General features: G+C 41.5%; 2 protein-coding genes and 1 pseudogene across 3 annotated transcripts in view; 2 read left to right on the forward strand and 1 right to left on the reverse strand.

Annotated features, from left to right (window-relative positions):
- The window catches only part of SLC25A12 (solute carrier family 25 member 12), a 207,081-nt gene extending 206,774 nt beyond the window's left edge, over window positions 1-307 (reverse strand). The window contains exon 1 of the mRNA XM_045480199.1: window positions 157-307. Coding sequence (XP_045336155.1) covers window positions 157-174 — 18 coding nt within the window. The 5' untranslated portion in view covers window positions 175-307. The remainder of the gene's footprint in view (window positions 1-156) is intronic.
- An 83-nt stretch (window positions 308-390) lies between these two features.
- METAP1D (methionyl aminopeptidase type 1D, mitochondrial) overlaps window positions 391-22,147 on the forward strand; it is a 90,939-nt gene continuing 69,182 nt past the window's right edge. Inside the window, exon 1 of one of the 2 annotated variants that reach the window (XM_045480203.1) lies at window positions 391-495. In XM_045480203.1, coding sequence (XP_045336159.1) covers window positions 456-495 — 40 coding nt within the window. In that variant the 5' untranslated portion in view covers window positions 391-455. The remainder of the gene's footprint in view (window positions 496-22,147) is intronic. The other variant, XM_045480202.1, reaches the window with a different exon arrangement.
- On the forward strand, window positions 1,693-1,792 carry LOC123600145 (annotated as a pseudogene).

Here is a 22,147-nt window from a genome sequence, read left to right on the forward strand (position 1 = left end):
TTTTACCTTTCAACTCAATCCAGGGAAATTGCCAACAGAGTGGCCGACGATGCAAAGTGCTATGTGGAACGCTAGACTGTGTTTATTTTTTCCTCCCAACTTCATGTTTCCATGCACCAAAATGTTGATGCTACAAATATTGGATGCCACGCTTACCTGACAGGCTTCTTCCATCCCACCTGGGCGCGGGGGCTCTGAGCGAGAGCGCGAACCGTGGCTGGAGCCCGCCTCTCGCGGCCGGAGCGGGTTCGGCGGGCCGCGGGTTCCCCTGCTGGCCCCAGTGCGGGGGCCGCTTTGCTGCCGGCGCTCCCGCAGTCAGCCCCCCGCGCGCACGCGCGCTCCCCCTGGGGCGGCCCGGGCGCCTCCAGTCTTCGGCTGGGCTGCGACTGGACAGCTCTGGCGGGCGGGGCGGGGCGGCTAGGGAGTTGCTCCGCGACCACGTGACCGGCACTAACATGGCGGCGCCCAGCGGCGTCCACCTGCTCGTCCGCAGAGGTAAGCACCTGGAGGACAGACCCGCGGGAGGTTGCACTGTAGCTCACTCGCTAAGCCCTCGGGTTCAAAGGGTTACACACCCGCGCTCAGACATCTCGGCGCACATGAATGTACTTTCAGTTCTCCCGATACGCGCAGGCACACAGGCTGACACATTGACACGCCGCAGGAACAGATAGACATATTTGTTCACTCGTCGCTTGCCTGGACTCCGTCACTGCCTGGCATCTATTCGCCGTCACTCCTTGAGATTTATGAGACATTGTCTGAAGTTTTCTTTCCCCACCTCAGTTGTCTGATTCGCGATAAACCTATGGGAACTCTAAATGTGCCTGGATACCCAGTTGCCAGAAAGAAAACAGTTGGTGTTTGTTGTATCTGTTGGCATGCTGCAACACGTCTTTTGGGAAACTTGAAAATTGTGATTTTTCTCGTACAGTGACTTAAAGTTAAGAAGAGGAGAAATTATGTCTGGGTACCTGTTAGTAGGTGTTATCCTTGCGTGCGTGGTGAGATTTTAGTAAACGTGCAAATACTTTTGCAGGTAAATTAAGGAAATCCTTGTTGGATTTGAACTAGTTTCTGAATCTTGGTTAGAAAGAACTAGGAAGTTGTTTCAAGGATTGGGAAAGAGGGGAGCCGACATATTTGGAGGGACTGCATAAGTGTCAGGTCCTGTGAAGTGAACGTTATTTTCACAGTAAATAGCTACCGTATATTAAGTGCTTTTTAAGTACATGATACTGTGTCGGCACCTTACACATGCTAGATACTTTTATTTTTTTCTTCAATGTTTATTTTTAAGAGAGAAGCAGGGGGAGGAGCAGAGAGGGAGACGGAGGATCTGAAGCGGGCTCCTCCCACGAAGGGGAGCTCTTGACCTGAGCCGAAGTCGGACGCTTAACCGACTGAGCCACCAGGGCGCCACTGCTAGATATCTTTTAAAACCCAATGAACTAGTGAGCTAGTGCTCGCTTTGGTAGCACATATACTAAAAGTGGAGGGGCGCCTGGGTGGCTCGATCGGTTAAGCGTCCGACTTCGGCTCAAGTCATGATCTCACGGTCCGTGAGGTCGGGCTCTGTGCTGACTGCTCAGAGCCTAGAGCCTGCTTTGGATTCTGTGTCTCCCTCTCTCTCTCTGCCCCTCCCCTGTTCATGCTCTGTCTCTCTCTGTCTCAAAAACAAATAAACGTTAAAAAAATTTTTTTTAAAAATAAAAGTGGAACGATACAGGGAAGATTAGCATAGTCACTGCACAAGGATGATATGCAAATTCTTTAAATGTTCCATATTTTTTGGTATTAAAATTAAAAAAATTAATATTTATTTATTTATTGAGAGAAACAGAGTGTGAGCAGGGGAGGAGCAGAGAGGGAGGGAGACACAGAATCTGAAGCCTCTAGGCTCTGAGCTGTCAGCATAGAGCCCCACACAGGGCTCCAACTCACAAACCTGAGATCATGACCAGAGCTGAAGTCGGAGGCTTAACTGACTGAGCCACCCAGGTGCCCCTAACATAATTTTGTTTTAAATAGATAAAGGAAAACTTTACTGTGGAAAAAAAATAAATAAACCCAGTGGGTTAGGCATTACTCCCTGTTTGCAGATGAGAAAAGTAAGGCAGTGACTAAGGTCACACAGACTGTGAGGGGCAAAATGGTGTTTGAACATGACCGAATTTTTTTTTTTTTTTTTCAAGTTCATTCCTCTGCACTGCATGGCATAGTTTTCCATACAAATCAGTATACAACACTCAGATGAGACAGGAAAAGTATGATGAGTGTGTGAAAAGTAAGAGGAAGATGTTTTTAGAGAGGAAGGAGCTTGGTTGGCAGATAGACCTCAGTATTTCAGTGTTAGTGAGCAAGGAGCCACAGGAAGATTTGAAGCGAGAGGTATAAGCAGAAGGTGATGTAAGCAGTATTTTGGACTAGTTGGATGGAAGAGTGCAAATCAATGTAAGAGTGCAGCCTTGTGAAAAGGGGCCCAATTTACATCTCTTAAGATCTGGGCTCCAGGCCAAGCTCTGTTTACCAATCAAGTTATTTTTCTGTTTCCTCTTTTGACAAGAAATAATGGTGTTTAGACTTTTTTGTTTGCTGCAGGTAATGGTGAAGAGGATCTGGGGAGATAGTCAAGGTGGAGGAGAAACCAAAACACATACACACATATATATTATACATATACACACATATGTGTGTGTGTATGTATGTAATCCATGCAGATTACAGAAATAACATATTAATCTCTTTTTTTGTCACTTATGATTTTGACAGATGGTGGTTCAATCTTGGAAAAGGCTGCTATAGGGAAACCGGGTCAGGTTATTGGTTCCTATAACCCATCCCATTCTATCCCATAGTGCTGCAACAACTGTAAGAGGGATCTTCTGATTAGAACAGGGAGAGAAAATGTATCATCAGGAAGAGATTTAGTGACCGGGAAAGGTCTCCTTTATGGACTATCCATAATTAGTTTAAAATTACAGGCAGGTTGTCACAGACAACCTGGTACAAACCACCTGCTCCCCACCCCCCAGGGTGGAAAACGAAGGGTAAATTCATCAAGGCTCCTCTCCTCTCTCATCCTCCTTTTCACACACTTAAATTGATGGAAATCAATTCACTACAAGTCTTTCTGTGTCAGGGTTTATCAGTAGCATCTCTCCCTCCTCGAAAATAGAAAGAAGACATTTTTTAACCTCTTAAGAAGGACATGAGGTTTTTCTGATGACTCTCCAGCTCACTGTAAACCTCCTCTCAGCATTCCCACTCCTAACTAGATTGTTAATTCTTGTTCAGCAGGAACTATTGTCATATCTGTCTATTTTAACAAACAAGTAACTGGGTCAAAGTTATACTCATTAAACTTGCTGAATTGAGAGGCTATTAAGACTTGTTCTCTCCCGTGATGGGTAGAAACTGTGAGTAGTGACATTGGAAAGGAGAAAGGACAGATCAGTCTCTTGGAACCAAGAGATAAGGTAACAAGAGCCTTTGAGGGATGAAAGTATTCCCTGGTATTAGCACTGGCAGGAAGTCCCAGATCACAGTACATAATCCCTACTCTCAGGCCCCAGGAACTCTTCCTTGCTTAGTCTTTCACTCCCAGTCCCCACTTCCTAGAATTCTTGTTTCAGTTCCTGAAGGTACTCCGTAAGATCCTTTGTGTGGGAAGGAATGGGGAAGGCAAGTAAGTGGGGGCATACTTTCTCCTTTACACTTTGATTACTTTTATGAGCCAGTCTCTCCTGGCTCGTCTTCTATCAGTCTGATTTTCCCAGACTTTCACTAGTCTCTATCTGTTGTTAAGTTTCTAAATATTATTGTTCCCCAGGGTTCTGTCCTAACCCCTTATCCCTGTTTCCTCTCTCTGTTGTCACCAAACAAATTTATCTACCTCAATGACTGTCAAATCTAGATGATTTTTTTTAAACATTAAAAAAAATTTTTTTTAATGTTTATTTATTTTTGAGAGAGAGAGAGAGAGACAGAGTGTGAGCAGAGGAGGGACAGATAGAGAGGGAGACAGAATCCGAAGCAGGTTCCAGGCTCTGAGCTGTTAGCACACAGCCCGACGCAGGGCTTGAACTCACGAACCGCGAGATCATGACCTGAGCCGAAGTCGGACACTTAACCGACTGAGCCACTCAGGCGCCCCAAATCTAGATGATTTTTTTAAAAAAATGAACAGAGTATCTGCTGGAACTGGACAGCAGGCCTCAATGCCAGCTCTCTGTTGGGCATCTTTTCCTAGATGTCTCATAGGCCTCTTAAACTCAACATGTCCAACATGGAAATGAATATTTGTCTCCACATCTTCTTCCTGTGCCTATAGCCTCTATCTCCATTAATGGTGTTACCATCCAGTCAGTATCTAAGTGAAAGCATTTGAGTTCTCTTAGTTCCCACCGTTTCTTTTCATTTCTCTGTCCAATGAGTTAGTAAATCCCATTTTATTGATTGATTGATTGATTGATTGAACACTAGCAGGGAAGGGTCAGAGAGAGAATCTCAAGCAGGCTCCATGCCATGAGTTCAGAGCCTGACATGGGACTCAAACTCACGAACTGTGAAATGATGACCTGAGCCGAGATCGAGTCAGACCCTTAACCGACTGAGCCATCCAGGTGCCTCTTTACTTATTTATTTTTAATTCAAGTATAGTTAACATACAATGTTATGTTAGTTTCAGGTGTACAGTATAATGATTCTACAATTCTGTACATTACTTAGTGCTCATCACTCTAAGTGTACTCTTCATCTCAGTAAGTCCCATTTCTAGGATCCCTCCAGTTTTCTGTATGGTCTCAGTGCAAGTCTTTACCATTCGTTGGCTAGGCAGGGCCTTTATAATTGATCTCTACCTCAGTCCATCCTCTTCCCCACAGCCACAGTTATTGCTCTAAAATTCTGATCTGATTATGATGCTTCCCTGCTGAAAAACTTCTGGGAACTCTTCATGGCTGAGATAAAGTCTGAATCCCTTAGCATGGAAAGCCAGCTCCATCACAGTCTGGCCTCACTGTATCTTTTCAGCCTCATTTCCTGTCAGTTCCCTATCCTCATATCTCTGCTAAGGTTTACCACTGTGTGCCTTTTTAATTGTGCTCCTGAAGTGTCCTTTTTCACCTGACGAACCCATTCATCCTTCAAGGCCACACCTAAGTGCCATCTCTCCTTTGAGCTTTGTTTGCTTCTACCCAGCTAGACCAACCCACTCTGCTTATGTAGCACTTGGGGCATAACTTTACCGTAACACTTGTCACCTAGCATCAAAGTATGCCCTCATCTCTAAAAAACATTAGTTTACACCTCTATCTCCCTGCTAGAATGGGAGCTTCTTATAGGCCTATCTTACCTTCTTCATCTATCTCCCCAAAGTTTGGAGCACAGTGTCTGCACATAGTAAGTACTCTGTTTCATAACTGAATGAAAACCCTTCAGAATGCAACCTCCTATAGAAATATTTGTGCACAGGAGTTGTCTGGTAGGCCTGAAGAATAATTATCTCAAAATGTCAGTTTTCTTCACTTAACAGGCCTAGGTGGTGCTTTATTTTCTTCCTTCCTTCTTCCTTCTTTTCTTTTCCTTCCTTCCTTCCTTCCTTCCTTCCTTCCTTCCTTCCTTCCTTCCTTCCTTCCTTCCTTCCTTCCTTCCTTCCTTCCTCCCTTCCTCTCTTTTTTATATTTCATCTGTCTCCAAGAATAATTCAAGGCAGTTTTACTTCTGCGTATCTTTTTTGGCAACTCTGATAATTTCCATTCCAGGTAATTTGAATTGTGAATCAGACTTATGATTAGGAAAAAAAAAAAAAGAAGCTGAAATGGGGGAAGGGAAGAAATCTAAAAGACAAATACTTGAAGCTTAAGCAGTATAGCCATGGGAGAGGTGAAAGATGGTGATGGAGGTAAACCGTTGCAGCTAAGCACTATCCTGCTGTCCTTCCACAAGCCACGTGGAAGTTGCTGAAGCTGTGAGAGGAGAGCAGACAGACTGTTGGCGAGTCTGGCATAGACTCTAAGTAAGGCATAGCTGAAGGGTGTGTGAAATAGTTTGGCCTTTCCAGAGGGCTGTGTGGCGATTGCTGTCAAATGTAAGATATACACGCCTTTTACCTAACAATTCTGCTTTTAAGAATTTATCCTAAGAGAACAATAGGTTGAGTATGAAAAGGTGTCTGAACAAGATTGTGTGTTGGTAATATTGGACAGGATCCGAAATGTCCATTGGTAGGAGAAGGGCTACATAAATTGTGGTTTATCCATGCATGCTGCTGCATTTAATGGCTGTATAGCAGCCGTTAAAAAAGATGATGTCAAAGTACTATAGACATAAAATAGTCATTGACACATTTTTTAAAATGTTTTATTTATTTTTTGAGAGCGAGAATGTGAGCAGGGGAGGGGCAGAGAGTTGAGGGAACAGGATCTGAAGCAGGCTCTGCACCGATAGACTGACAACAGCAACCCGGATATGGGGCTCAAACTCACAAACCACGAGATCACAACCTGAGCCAAAGTTGGACGCTCAACGGACAGAGCCACACAGGTGCCCCGTCATTGACACATGTTGAGGAAAAGAAGGCAGGGTATAGAACAGTGTATCCCACTTATGTAAAAGCATGTATCTTTGCTTTCTTACGTGTAGATATGCACAAAGTGATATCTAGACTAACGTTCACCCAAATGTTCATAATTGTTATTTCTAGATGGTGAGATTAGACTGATTTTCATGTTTGAATTTTATATGTTGAGCATTTTTATTATCCAAATACTGTATATCCAAATAGAATATTTATATCATTATTCATTACTATAATTTAAGATGTAATGCTACTAATATTTTATTATTTTTTTGTTTTAGCTTAACAAATGTGAAAAATATTTACAAGTGCCTCTGTTCATTTGTGACTCAAAGGCCATCGATTCTTCCACTGAGAATTCTCTTACCATAGTGGTTTTTCACAAATTTAACCTCCAGGAAGGGGAGGGGCTGTTGTACATCATAAATTAGGTATTTTTTTTAAGATTTTTTTAGTAAAATGTTTTAATGTTTATTTTAGAGAGAGAGAGAGAGAGACGGAGACAGAGAGGAAGAGAGACAGAGCATGAATGTGGTAGGGGCAGAGAGAGACGGAGACACAGAATCCGAAGCAGGCTCCAGGCTCTGAGCTGTCAGCACAAAGCCCGACGTGGGGATCAAACTCACGAACTGCAAGATCATGACCTTAGCTGAAGTCGAATTCTTAACCGACTGAGCCACCCAGGAGCCCCTAAGATTTTTTTTTTTTTTAAGTTTATTTATTTATTTTGAGAAAGACAGCAAGTGCAAGTGGGGGGAGGGGCAGCGAAAGAAGGAGAGAGAATCCCAGACAGGCTCCGCACTGTCAGTGCATAGCCTGATGCAGGGCTCAAACTCATGAACCATGAGATCACGACCTAAGTAGAAATCAGATGCTTAATGGACTGAGCCACCCAGGCACTCCATGTACTAAGTATAGTACTTTAAACTTCTGTCAACTGACCTGGGATTCTTACTATCTTGTATATCTTCTGTAGGAAAATGTATCTTCAATTTTGCCAAACCAATTCAGAATTAAGTTTTGGGATGCAGTCTGTGCAATTTGGAAAATGCTAATGTAATAAGGAGTTTCCTGTGAAACTCTGATAACCAGAGAATGAAACGGGTTTTCGCTATATGATATTTTTTAATAAATACCTTTCAACCCTATTATAATATGGCTTGTGATATACTCATAGATTAAGGCCTACTTAATAATCAAATCATGGCCCTAAATTCTCTAAAGTCAGACATATCCCTAAAGCCATATAGACTCGTCTGTTTATCCTCTGCTTGAAACAGCTTTCTATGACACAGATAGTTCCTGACTCCCAATGAAATTTTAAAATCTTATGCACGGTGTAGGACACATAGACCCTCAATGAAGAATACTTGCAGTCATTAAAAAAAAGAAAAGTGATGTCGACCTGTATTTGTTGACATGGAATGATGTCCCCAACATCTGTTGTCTGGAAAAAGCAAGTTATAGAACAGTGTAATATAATCCCATTTTGTAAAATAAAACACCAATATCTTCATGTGTGTCTAAGTATGTAACATACAGAGAGAGAAAATGGCTAAATGTTATAAATATTCAGTTTTTATAAAATGCCCACTTTCCCCAAGTGTTGGAAATCTTTGAAAATGCCGAGTGGATGCCACATACCTTAGGGAATTTGGCAAAGAAGGGAGGGGAATAATATGTATGCAAGGCGTCACTTGAACATCTTATTTTACAGGCAAAACAGCTTTTTCTTGTGGAGAGTCTCTTTTTTAGCTCTTGAATATGGAGAACTTCAAACATACACAAAAGTAGAGAAAGGTGTAAAATAAACTCCCACCTATTCATCACCTAGTTATAATAATCACCACTTATGGCCACTCTTGTTTTATCTTTGCCCCTAGCCACTCTCTCCCCCAAACTGGATTTTTTTGAAACACATCCCAGATATATAATTTCATCCATAGATTTTTCATCATGTATCTCTAAAAGACAGGGAGCCCTTTTTATTTTCTTCATATATTGTACTTACCAGTTCTAGAATTTTTGATTGGTTCTTTTCTTATAGTTCCCACTTCTCTGTTGAGATTTCCCAGCAGTTCACTCATTATGCCCATCTTTTCCAGTCACTATTTGAAAATACATTTTTACTAGCCATTTTAAAGTCCTTATCTGTTAATTTTGTCACCTAGGTGATCTCAGGGTCTGTTTCCGTTTTACTGACAGCTTGGTTTTTTGTACTCTCAGCTATTTCTTTTTATTTACAGTTTGTGTTCAATGCAGATCAATAATCTAACACGAGAAGTTACTATGAATCAAAGCATAAATACACAAACACAATATACAGTCTGAAAGATGTAGAGCATTGAGATAGGAAACAAAAGGGGAGCATAGTAGCTTGAGATCTGTTGGATAGAATTGTAGCTTCCTGAAGAGGAGAAGAAATTACTTTGGTTATCAAGAGTACTGTGGCCAGATTAGATATCGGAACATCGAAGCATCAGTGTGGGACCATGCACACAAAAGACCTTAGGGAAGGTCTACTTTTAAAAAGTTTTCTGTGCTTTGAGGCAGTTGTGAAAAGATTGTCTTGCCAGAATCAAGCCCACTTTAGGTTTAGGATCAGGTTCTAACTTTCTAAATATACTGACTGAGAGCAGAAAAGTGTTCCAAATATTGCTTTTCTGATTGAGTTTTTTAAAAATTTACAGAAAGAGTATAGAAGTCTGTCTGAATTTAAAAAGGCTTACAGTTTTCACTTCCCAAATAACTAGAGTTACAGTTTTGGCTCCTGCGTATATTTGCCTTTTTTATTTCAAGGTTTGGCAATTGTACCTTCAAAACAGGTAAGTTTTTACATTGTAAAAAGTATTCAGCATATGCAGAAATAAAAAGCATTTTGAAATTAGTTGAGGTCAATGTACTGCTTCTTTGGAATCAGTTTAGCTGAATAAGTCTGATGCTCTTGTTGAATAGGAATGGGTGACAAGCATAAGCAAAATTTATGCATTATGCTTTGATTTGGGGTAGATTCCAATCCATCACTGGCCTGGCACATGTTAATTCCTATATAAAAAGTCAAATGCAATGTCAAACCCAAAGCCTCAGAGAGAAGAGTTAAGTTCTCAAAGAGAACAGTGATAGCTTAACAGTGTAAAACTTTATCCAGAGTACATAAGCATTAAGTTAGTACTGCTGAAACAATGCATTGAGGATTTTCAGTAACACCCAGAAGTTTCTTCTAATGTACAAATAAACAGGATCTTGGAGAGCTTTTTGTATTGCCTGTTTTATAGCCTTAAAAGATTTAATGAACCAAATGAAAAATGAATCTCTGGGGCACCTGGGTGGCTCAGTTGGTTAAGCATCTGACTTCAGCTCAGGTCATGATCTCACAGTTGGTGAGTTTGAGCCCTGTGTCGGGCTCTGTGCTGACAGCTGAAAGCCTGGAGCCTGCTTTGGATTCTGTGTCTCCCTCTCTCTCTACCCCTCCCCCACCTGTGCTGTCTCTCTTTCTCTCTCTCTCTCTCTCTCTCTCTCTCTCTCTCTCTCTCTCTCTTAAAATAAACAAACATTAAAAAATTTTTTTAAAAAAAGAAAAATGAATCTCTGTTCCACATTCCATCCTTTATCTCTAGGTAAGATAAAATTGATTCTCATTTTCAAAGTAGAGTTTTTTGTGTCCAGATGTTTTAAGCCACATGGAAGTAATTATCTCTTTCTTAACTAATCTTGGATGTTGTCCCTTCATCTTGTATGTGAAACCCCACTGGACATAATATTGATAGTCATCATCTATTCAATACCTTTACATGCTCTTCACACCTACAAAATTTGGGATCCTCAACACTTTCTGTGTCAATAAAAGCAGATTCAATGAAGATCTGTTTTTTCCTCGTCACACTGGATGTCCAGATGCCATTTGAATTGGGTTTAGAAGATGGGGTAGTATGGGTGCTTCTTGACTTGAGTCTCTAAACAGAATAGACGTAGAAAGGAGAATGAGATTATAAGGAGACTAGCTTTTGACTGCAGAGCACCGCCACAGTTGCCTTGATGGTGACATTAGCTGGATTAGGAGCCACTGAGATATTCTGGGAGGAATTACTTGAAAGTGATACAACAATTATTTGATTTGGATAAATCTGTCTGGGTAGGAGCAGTGCTAGAGCATTCGCTCCAGTCTGAGCTTGGCCACCATCACTTTGCCCTTGTCCACTGCATTGTCATTGGTCGTGGCACATCTCACTGGATGCTGGGTGAGTGGAGAACGGCTGGCTCGGGGCGGGCACAGGTGAGGTCTACTTTTTCTTCCTTGATGGTGGGTTACATTTGTCTGCTTCTTTATATGTTATCTAATATGTAATTGTATATGTGACATAATGAATATTACCTTGTACAGATTATGTTGTTTTCTTAAAATATGTTGAGTTTTGTTCTGACAGGAGTTAAATTACTGGCAAATCTTTTTGATTCTGCCAGACTTGGTTTAATTCTTTGTTAGACTGAATCTGTTTGTTTTGCCCTAAGAGCTAGAGCGCAGCCTTTACTCTAGTGCAGAGATGAGCAAACTTTTTCTGTAGAGGGCCAGGTGGTAGCAAATATCTTACGCTTTTGTGGACTCTATGGTCTCGATCGCAACTATTCAATTCTGCCAATATAGTGCAAAAGCAGCACAGACAGTATGAAACACATGAGCATAACTATATTCCAATAAAATTTTATTCACAAAAACAGACAGCGAGCCAGGTCTTAATCTGTCCACCCTTGCTCTGCTAATGCATGGTTCTTATTCCTAAGGCATGGTCTTTCTGAGGTCTCAGTGAAAAGGTCTGAGCCTTTTTAGCTCGGTGAGGTCTTTCTACTCTGTTTGGCCTGGGACTCCAACTTTCTCAGCCCTGCAACCTCTGGAATCCCTGTTCACTCTCAGCCTACAGCAGCCACTGTCTGCTTGACCGTGTACCACTTTTCCAGTACTGTGACACACAGATTCCAGCTGTGTCAGCCACCAGACCTCTGCTGCCTACCTCCCTAACTAAGCGGTGAGGTCCTGTGGTTGGCTCAGGTTCCCCTTCCAAATGCCACAGTTGGAATGGTTTCCTCAGGCAGAACACTGGGGACAGTGTGGGTTCACTTTGTGTATTTGTTTATCCTCAAGGTTTACCATCTTGCATAGTTTAGTATCAAGTGCCAAAAAAAATAGCTCCTTCACATTTTGTCTAGTTAATTTAGTTGTTAAGAGAGGAGGGAATTGTAGTACCAGATATATGTCAACATGGCCAGAAGAGAAAGTCAGATTTTTTTTTTTTAATCTGTAGGTTTACTTTCCCACTCTTTGGTCTTTTTTTAATATTGAAATTTATTTGTTTAAGCAACTGGTTAGTACGTCTGCCATATGGAGCTTTCCACATTCTGGATTTTGCTGATTGTATATCCATTGGGGTCATTGAAAATGTTCCTCTATAAACTGGGAGTTAAGATCTCAGGCCTAACCTCATTTAGGTTAGACTTTTTTGGAGACAGGGGCAAAAATACTCCATAGGGTGTTGCTTTTTGTGATGTTAGTGGCCCCTGATGATCATTACTTGGCTCCATTAACTCATTTGGTATTTGTAAAATGGCAATATTTTAATTCAATCATTCTTGCCTGATTTATTATAGAAAATGTCTACAGAGAGAAACTTTCTCATCAAGTAATTAATTACCCTGATAGACCTCATCCTGGAAAGGAAAGTTAAATGCTTGGTTTGTTCTCTTTATTTACCAGTTTTTAAATAGCAAATTTATCCTCCAAAAGCGACCAATGAATTGTTGTTCAGAGTAATGTGGGTTTATTTTTAATTGTGTATCTACTTCTTTAGTTTTATGAAAGTATATGAAAGGATCATGCAGTGTTGAAATATAATCCTGGGGGCGCCTGGATGGCTCAGTCAGTTAAGCGTCCGACTTCGGCTCAGGTCATGATCTCACAGTCCGTGAGTTCAAGCCCTGTGTCGGGCTCTGTGCTGACAGCTCAGAGCCTGGAGCCTGTTTCGGATTCTGTGTCTCCCTCTCTCTCTGACCCTCCCCTGTTCATGCTCTGTCTCTCTCTGTCTCAAAAATAAATAAACGTTAAAAAAAAAAATTAAAAGAAAAAAAGAAATATAATCCGGAAGCAAGATTGCAAGATTGAAGGTAGAAGACCAAAAGCTATTGATAGAAGTAGCATTTTAAAAAATGGGGGCGTCAGGGCGCCTGGGTGGCGCAGTTGGTTAAGCGTCCGACTTCAGCCAGGTCACGATCTCGCGGTCCGTGAGTTCGAGCCCCGCGTCGGGCTCTGGGCTGATGACTCAGAGCCTGGAGCCTGTTTCCGATTCTGTGTCTCCCTCTCTCTCTGCCCCTCCCCCGTTCATGCTCTGTCTCTCTCTGTCCCAAAAATAAATAAACGTTGAAAAAAAAAATTAAAAAAAAAATGAATTCAGGGAATTCTTACTATAATTTCATGTTAAAGTGGAAGCTTATAAGATAAGAAAGCTTACCTCTGAATGTCCCCCAGAGCTTGTTGCAAGCCAAGTCTCATAGTATTAGTCCTTCACATTCTAGTAAGAGGGTCAGTTTTGTATCTAGCAAAATGTCAGATCTTGTGCTTGCAATAAATATGCTTCTTAATATTGAAAGGGTGATTGTATAGAGGATGAAAAGGCAAGTGGGTAAAGATCTGATTTTGAATTTTATCTCTACAACTTATTATCACATGAATAAAAAAAGTAACAATTTTCCACTCGACTTTGCCGTGAACCTAAAACTGCTCAAAAAATTAAGCCTATTTAAAAAATAACTGAGCCTCAGGCACCTGGGTGGCTCAGTCGGTTAAGCGTACGACTTCGGCTCAGGTCACGATCTCACAGTTCATGGGTTCGAGCCCCACGTCGGGCTCTGTGCTGACAACTCAGAGCCTGGAGCCTGCTTCAGATTTTGTGTGTCTCTCTCTCTCTCTGCCCCTCCCCTGCTCATGATCTGTCTCTCTCTGTGTCTCTCAAAAATGAATAAACATTAAAAAGGTTTTTTTTTTTTTAATAACTTAACCTTTCTGAATTTCACTGTTTTCATCTGTTAAAAAAAAGGAGGGAGTATAAAGTTATCGAAATCAAATGAAAATTAAGTGAGAGGACTTGTGAAGACACCTAGCACAAGAAATGCCCCTTTCCTTTTTGGCAATTGTTTTCCAGTGAAGCAATCACCAGGCAGCTCAGAATCAGGGGAGTGGACATAGGAGTCCTGCCTAATGGGGTAAGTGTCAATGACAATCTAAAGCTGTTTCTTGAATGCAGTGGGGAGGGAGAAAATGAACTTCCCAAATATATACAAAATTTTATCTAAGCAGTTTTCTGAAAGAAAATATGCATGACTTTCATTAATTTTTTAAAATAAGATGTGATTTGAAAAAAAGAAGCATTTCCCTTAGATTATCAAAATTCTTTGATACTCATCCCATGGAAAAGTGGGGTCTATGTCCCCTCCCCTTGAATCTAGACTGTCTTGTGACTGCTTCAACCAAAAGAGAATGGGGGAGGTGATGCTATGTGACTTTCAAGGCTGTCATAAAAGGGGATAAAAAGGGATGCAGACTCTACCTTGTTCACTAGAACAGTCATGCTTAGAGCCTAAGTTGTCTTGTAAGAAACCCAACTACCCTGGGGCAATCGTGCTGTGAGAAAGCCAAGCCACTTGGGGAGGCTACTTGAAGGTGGTCTGGTCAGGAGTCCTAGTTGTTGAGTCATCCCATCACAGGCACCACACATGTGACTGAATGTGCCTTCAGATGGTTCCAGCCTTCAGCCATTGAGTCATCCTCAGCCTTCAAGTCTTCTTGACATCAAGCAGCCTCACACATTCATTTTTTAAATTTCTGACCCAAATAATCCATGAGCACAATAAAATTATTAGATTTTTTTTACACTGTTAAGTTTTGATTACCTCGTTACACAGCAATAGTAACTGGAACAGATTATAATATTTAATAGCTAGCAGTAACTCAATTTTCAGTAGAAAGCCAATAAAGAACCACTTGGGAGTACATGCAGGCATATGTACATACAAATCTCCACAAATCTTGGAGTATAGGTTCTCACCAGGTATTTATAACTTATTCATAGCCTCAATGAAATTTATCAATCTGGGGAAATTTTTATCATAAGTGATAATACTTAGTATGATGGGTGACATTCCACCTTTACCAGGTTTCCAGGAGACCTGAGCTAGAAAATTAACCAAAGTCAGATTTGTCAATAGAGAAATATTCATTGAGAAAAAGCAAAGTAGCAGTATTACTATTGGGCAGAATAGAATTTAGGGCAAAAAGCATCGAACAGAACAAAGAGGTTCATGCACCTTTTCTCTCTGTACGTTCACCGTTATCTTAATGATCTCATCAATCCCATGATCCATTAAGCTGTCAACTCCCATAGTTATGCCTCCAGCCAAGACCTTTTTCCTAAATTCTAAGCTCATACATCCAACTGCCTACTGAACATTTCCACTTGGATGTCTAATAGCCATCTCAAAATTAGCATGTCCAGAATTCCAAAATTGGATTTATAATCTCTTCCCTAAAATTTGTTCCATTCCAAAAACTTCCCTACTTTAGCTGATGATAATTTTGTCCTATCAGTTTCTCAGACCATAAACCTTTGGATGACCCCCCAGTACCTTTCTTTCTCTCCCTCTCTATCTAATCTGTTTAAGAAATCCAGTTTACAGGGCACCTGGGTGGCTCAGTTGGTTGAGCGACCAACTTCGGTTCAGGTCATGATCTCGTGGCTTGTGAGTTTGAGCCCCACGTCAGGGTCTGTGCTGACAGCTCGGAGCCCGGAGCCTGCTTCAGATTCTGTGTCTCCCTCTCTCTCTCTGCCCCTCCCCTACTCATGCTCTGTCTCTCTCTGTCTCAGAAATAGATAAAAATTAAAAAAATTTTTTTAATAAAAAAAAAGAGAAATCCAGTTTTATCTACCTTTAAGATTTACCCAGAATGCAAACATTTTTGTCTTTTCCCTACTGTCACCATCTTGAGCTGAACCACTACCATATCTTACCTGGATTACTGTAATAATCCACTGCCTTCTTCCTGTTTCTACCCTTGCCCTCCTCAACTTGATTCTCAATGCAACAGCCAGACTGATCTTTTAAAAAAGCCAGATCGTGTCACTCTTTTGTTTAAAACTTGTTTTACTTGGAGTAAGAGCCAAAGTCCTTATAATGTTCTATATTATACAATATAATAACAGTCTAACACACTGTACGATTTACTTATTTGTCATTTTTGTGGCTGTTAACTATCTCACCCACCAGAATGCAAGTTCCATAAGGAGAAGGAGTTTTGTTTTGTTCCCAACGTATCCCAAGTACCTAGAACAATGCCTGACACATAATAAGCATTTCATAAAGATATTTTGAATGAGTGAATGAAAAGTGGTAGTTAATATTGATATAATAAAGTTATTAATAATGAATCTTTATGAATCAAAAAACATGATAAAATACGTAAAGCAAGAGCTGTTAAAAGCAAAAGGATAAAACCACAATCATAGTGGGAAACTTTAGCATGCCTCTAATTTGGCAATTTCAGTAGACATAATAATAAGATTACTAAAGTTCAGAATGTTATAATTAGTAAATTTGATTTAATATTAAATTTGATACTTTGAATTAAAGATTATTTTTACAGATATACAGGATAAAAGTTGATGTAAAACCTCAATAAGTTCTAGAAAGAAAAATTGTATGAACCACATTCTCTGATCACAAAGCAGTAATGTGCAAGTTAATGGGGAGAGAGAAGAAATTTGATCCACATGTTGTGGAAACACAAAAGGAACCTAGATAATAAGGAATGTGATGCTAACACTGTAAAGGACTTGGAGTCTACATTTCTTGTCCTCTGTGAGTTCATAGTCCTTTAGAGGAATCAGACATATAAGTCAATTACTGCCACAGAGTAAGATAGATGCACAGATAGAGGTAAACAAATGGTGCATTGGGGTCATCCAGTAGAGACTGAGGAGTCTTCACCTTCACAGAGAAGACTGGGCTCAGTTGTGCTGTGCAAGGAGAGCCCGATCAGATGAAGGAGCCTAGAGACAGAGAAGGCCTCTTGTCCAATGGCAGAGAGAGAGGTGAGAGCCTCTGCAGCCTATGGAAGCTTTGCTGCTTTAATACAGCAGGCAAAGACGGAGAACCAGGGGTAGCCAGAGGAGACTGGCTGCAAATGGATAAGGAGGGAGGAGGGGAGGGGAGGGGAGGGGGGGTGAGGGGAGGTTGGAGACAGCTACTTTTGGCAGTAGAGTATGCAGTATACAGGATTTGGGGTCCACCTGAGACATGGGACAACTGAGACACATGTGTGAGAAGGGGTCAAGATACCAGACTTCTCCCTGAGGACTGGGGGAAATGATAGGTATGCATGTAGACGATTCTTCACATGGGAGAGGGAACAGAGAATTGAAGAAGCTCCTTGTTCCCCCAATGACCTCTTTTTTTTTTTTTTTTTAGTTTATTTATTTATTTTGAGACAGAGAGCACGAGTAGGGGGTGGGCAGAGAGAGAGGACAAGAGAGAGTCTCAAGGAGGCTCTGTACTGTCACTGCAGAGCCTGATGTGAGGCTTGAACTCATGAACTGTGAGATCATGACCTGAGCTGAAGTCCAACACTTAACTGACTGAGCCACCCAGGTGCCCCTCCCCCAATGACTATTTCTTTCTGTACATTTTTGCAGAGATTGGAGATGAAATGAATTAGGGGTTTGGGAAATAGGAGAGGAAACTGATAAGGGATAATAGAAGAATTGCTCAGCAGTGTTGAGATCCAAGTGAAATTAGAGACAGTGTATTTGTACTAGCCCCATTCATTGCCATTGTGTGATTTTCTCCAAATGGGCATCATCTTGTGTGTGTAAAAGATTGAAGGTAGATAGTGGAATTGTCTGGGGTTTTCCGGATGGATGCCCTGGAAAGACCAGGGAGTAAGAGAAGTGAGTGGTTGGCAAGATGGGGCTTGATTTAATGAATTCTAGAGTCTAACCTAGTTTCCTAAGGACATGGACCCTGTCTATTTTGTTTGTTTCTGGGTCCATTATTATCTGAATAATCTAGGATGTAGAAGTAAAAAGAGAAGAGGCTGATAGTTTGTGGGGGGAGGGGGAAGAGTTGTTCTAAGATGAGAATTAGAAGCAAGGTCAGAGAACAGGTATAGTGGGAATGAAGGGTGAGAGAACTGGAAGGTTTGGGGGTAGTAGTTTCATGATGGAGGTGACTTCTGAATGCGCTCATACAGTTTTTAGTTTAATTGGAGGAAGCAGCCTAATACATATGACAATGCAGACAGTATAAGGGGGCTCTGGGAATAAGAGGCAAGAATGCTAATTTGGAGGGGAGGTGCTCACTTCACAGAAGAAATGACCATTGAATTGGGCCTTGACAGGTGAGTACAGCGGTCAGCAGGGAGCCTGGGAGTGGGGGCAATACTAAGGGGATGATGCAGGGCAGTGATGGGAAAACCTTGTGGATACAGGAAAAGTTAAGACATGGCTAGAGGGCTCTGGAATGGAGACTTTGGCTAGAGCTGAGCATTTGTGTAGGGAAGTTATAGGAGATGAAGATTAATAACACAGGTGAGGGTCAGGTCGTGGAGAACCCTGAGGGCAAGGTTAGGGTCTACCTTACAGGCAGCAGAGTTTTTTGACAAATAAAGGAAGTGGTGTCTCTTCACATCTACTGCTGGTGCTGTTCTGGAGGTGTTGGAGAGGAAAAGCCATTGCAGTCAGTTGGGAGGTTATAGCAGAAACAGAGTGATGGGGGCCTGAGCGAGTGCAGTGACTACAGGAAGGAAAGGGAGAGATGGATGCAGGAGGGATGATTCAGGGGAGAAATCCACAGGTTCTGGAGGTTGGAAGGGGACTTAAGGAAGGAGAGGAACTGCCAAAGCAGAATAGGAAGGAGTTGGCACAAACCAAGAGGAAAAGAGGCTCAGGGGGAAGTTTCTGGATGGCCCAGTAAAGGTCAGTGAATTTGGCCACAGGGAAGTCATGGTGATTTAGACCAAAATTTTTAGCAATGGAAGGAACGGATGAAAAGTAATGGTGGTGGCTGTGGAGACGTATGGAGGTTTTTAGTTCTTTATTTAAATAACAACTTTTATCAAAATATAACTCACAGACCATGTAGTTCACCTGTTTAAAGTGCACAGAGTTATGCAGCCATCACCACAGTCAATTTTACATTTTCATCACCCCAAAACCAAACCTCTTACCCATTTGCAGTCTACTCCCCAATGTCTTCCATCCCCTACCAGTCCCAGGCATCCACCAATCTACCTTCTGTCCCTATAGTTTTCCCATTCTGGACCTTGCAGATAAATTGAATCACACAATATGTGATCCTTTGTGACTGGCTTCTTTCACTCAGCGTGGTGTTTCCAAGCTTTGTCCATATCGTACCGTGTATCAGTGCTTCATCCCTTTTTATCACCAAACACTATTCCACTGTATGGACAAGTCACGTTTTGTTTCTCTATTCAGCAATTGTTGGATATTTGGGTTGTTTCCACCTTCTGGCTCTTGTGAATAATGCTGCTGTGGACATTTGTGTATAAATTGTGTGTGAACGTAAAATTATGTTTTGTTCTTGAAATAGAGGCCCTGGCTAGATTTAGAAGCAGAGGGAGGGAAGGAAGCTGATAAGGAGTAAGGACTGCTGGAAATCTGAGAACTCAGGGGGCATCCTGGATGGAGAGCCGGGCTGAAAGAGGTGAAAAGGAACAGAAAGAGGAGAAGGGGAAAATTCCCCTTAGAAGTAAGGAAAGTGTCTACCTCTGAGACAGAAATGAAGGAAGAATGGACATTTCTTTTTCTAGGAATGAAAATACTTTTAAAATATATTTTCTTTTTTTATGTTTATTCATTATTCATTTAAAAAATTTTTAGCATTTATTTATTTTTGAGAGACAGAGAGGGAAAGAGCATGAGCAGGGCAGGGGCAGAGAGAGAGGGAGACACAGAATCTGAAGTGGGCTCCAGGCTCTGAGCTGTCAGCACAGAGCCCGATGCGGGGCTTGAACTCACGAGCTGTGAGATCACAACCTGAGCTGAAGTTGGATGCTTTACTGACTGAGCCACCCAGGTGTCCCTATGTTTATTTTTTTAAAGAGAGTACAAACAGAGGAGGGGCAGAGAAAGAGGAGAACAGAGGACCTGAAGGGGGCTCCTCAGTGACAGCAGCAAGCCCAATGCAGCAAGCCCAAAGGCTTGAACTGATAAACCATGAGGTCTTGACCTGAACTGAAGGCAGACGCTTAACTGAGTGAGCCACCTAGGAGCCCCTAAAATATATTTTCTGATTATAAAAGTAATGTGAGGAAAGCTGTATAATAATGGCTAAGACCATGGTTCTCAAGTCAGGCTGCTTACTTTGAATCCTGATGCTGCTGCATGCTATTTGTGGAACTTTGGACATGTTAGTGAGCCTATCTAAGCTTCAGTTTCTTCATTTTTAAAATCAGGATGAGACAAGTGCCTATCTTACTGGGCTATTATGAGGATTTAAGAATAATGCCCGTGCAGCTGTGTTAGTCACCTATTGCTGTGTTAACAAATTACCCCAAACAATAAGCATGTATAATGTCACAGATTCTGAGGATCAGGAATCTGGGTGTGGCTTAGCTGGCTTAGCAGGCCCTCTCATGAGGTTGCAGGGCTGGACAACCTGTTTCCAAGCTCATTCATGCGGCTCATAACTGGCTTCAGTTATTTGTGGAAACTTCACTTTTTTTGCCACCTATGTCTCTACACATAGGACTGTTTACAACATGGCTGTCTGCTTCTTCTAGAACTGGTGATCTGTGAGAGAGAGAATCAGAGTGCCCATGACAGAATCCACAGTCTTTTGTAACCTAATCTCAGAAGTGACTTCCATCACTCCTGCCATATGCTCTTGGTCACATAAAACAGCACAGGGTGGCAGACCAGGGTATGAATGCCAGGAGGCTGGGTCTTTGGGGACCATCTACAAATGGCTCTTAACACAGTGCATGACACATAATAAGCCCTTGCTATTCATATTGGTAGTATTAAGGTATTATGAAGAGGGCACTCAGGTGGCTCAGTCGGTTGAGCGTTGCCTCCTGATTCTGGCTCAGGTCATGATTTCACAGTTCATGAGATCGAGCCCTGTGTGGGGCTCTACACTGACAGCATGGAGCCTGCTTGGGATTCTCTTTCTGCCCCTCCACCTTGTGCATACACTCTCCCTCAAAATAAATAAACATTAAAAAAAATTTATGAAGATACATAAAGAAGAAAGTAATATTCACTTATGGTCTGATCATTTTCATAAAAAGAATAAGCATTTCTTTTTCTTTTTCTTTTTTTTAACATTTTTAGAAAGTGTATTTATTTTTAGTAATCTCTACACCCAACATGAGGCTCAAACCCACAACCCAAGATCAAGACCCACATGCTCCACTGAGTGAGCCAGCCAGGCGCCCCCAAAAAGCAGGCATTTCTAAAGTGATTTTTTTTCCTCTAAGAAGGGCTGCTAATAATACAACCATAATGTAAAAAAAAAAAATTTCCACCACATTCACAAGAAAAAGCTTATTAATGGGGCACCTGGGTAGCTCAGTCGTTTAAGCATCTGACTTCGGCTGAGGTCATGATCTCACAGTTTGTGGGTTTGAGCCCTGCATCAGGCTCTGTGCTGACAGCTCAGAGCCTGGAGCCTGCTTTGGATTCTGTGTCTCCCTCTCTCTCTGCTCCTCCCCTGCTCATGATCTGTCTCTCTCTGTCTCTCAAAAATAAACAAACATTAAAAAAATTTTTTAAATAAATAAATAAAAGAAAATGTTTATTAATTACTGAAATATTAACTTAAGAAAATTAACCTTGATATCCTTTTACCTCTTACATATGGAGTCTTTGTGGCTCACTCTTGTTTATCCTTCTGTTAGGCATTGTGGTAATTCTGAATTTGGGGCATCATACCCTATCTCTGCCATCAGTAAGACTATGATTTTTCTATAAGATCAAATAAAATTAGGTCAGGGGTGAAAAGAACACCCTTACGATCTCCCTGCCAACTGTCTGATGCTGCTGAAAACCAGTCCTCTAGGAATAGAGATTTCAAAAGACAGCTTCTCTCTGTCGTCTTCTGTCATTTCTCCCCTACTTTGTCCTCTGTGAATAGCAGCTGTTCAGGGCATTGCTGAGCAATCAGAAAAGTGAGTGAGCGACACAGCAGGAGAGGGCTGGGGCTTAGAGAGATGCTGTTCTCTGCTGATACCGTGAGTAAGGGGGAGATATGGCAAACAGCACTGTGATGGCCCATTGGGAAGCGTGTGAAAGATTATCAATTACCTAGATTAAAAAAAAAGGAAAGCAGAAAGCCCTGGAATGACTCTCAGCAATCACTTTTCAGCAAAGCTAGCTCAGGGGACAAGGAGACTGCACATTAAAGAAAAATCACAGCTGCCAAGGAGAGTCTTACACAGTCGGCTTAGGTGGATCGGTACTTTGTGCTAGCTTCTTTTATAAGGGTCAGATTAATTTTCTGTTACTGTCT

This window comes from Leopardus geoffroyi, chromosome C1 (assembly GCF_018350155.1).
Source record: "Leopardus geoffroyi isolate Oge1 chromosome C1, O.geoffroyi_Oge1_pat1.0, whole genome shotgun sequence".
Lineage (NCBI taxonomy): Eukaryota > Metazoa > Chordata > Mammalia > Carnivora > Felidae > Leopardus > Leopardus geoffroyi.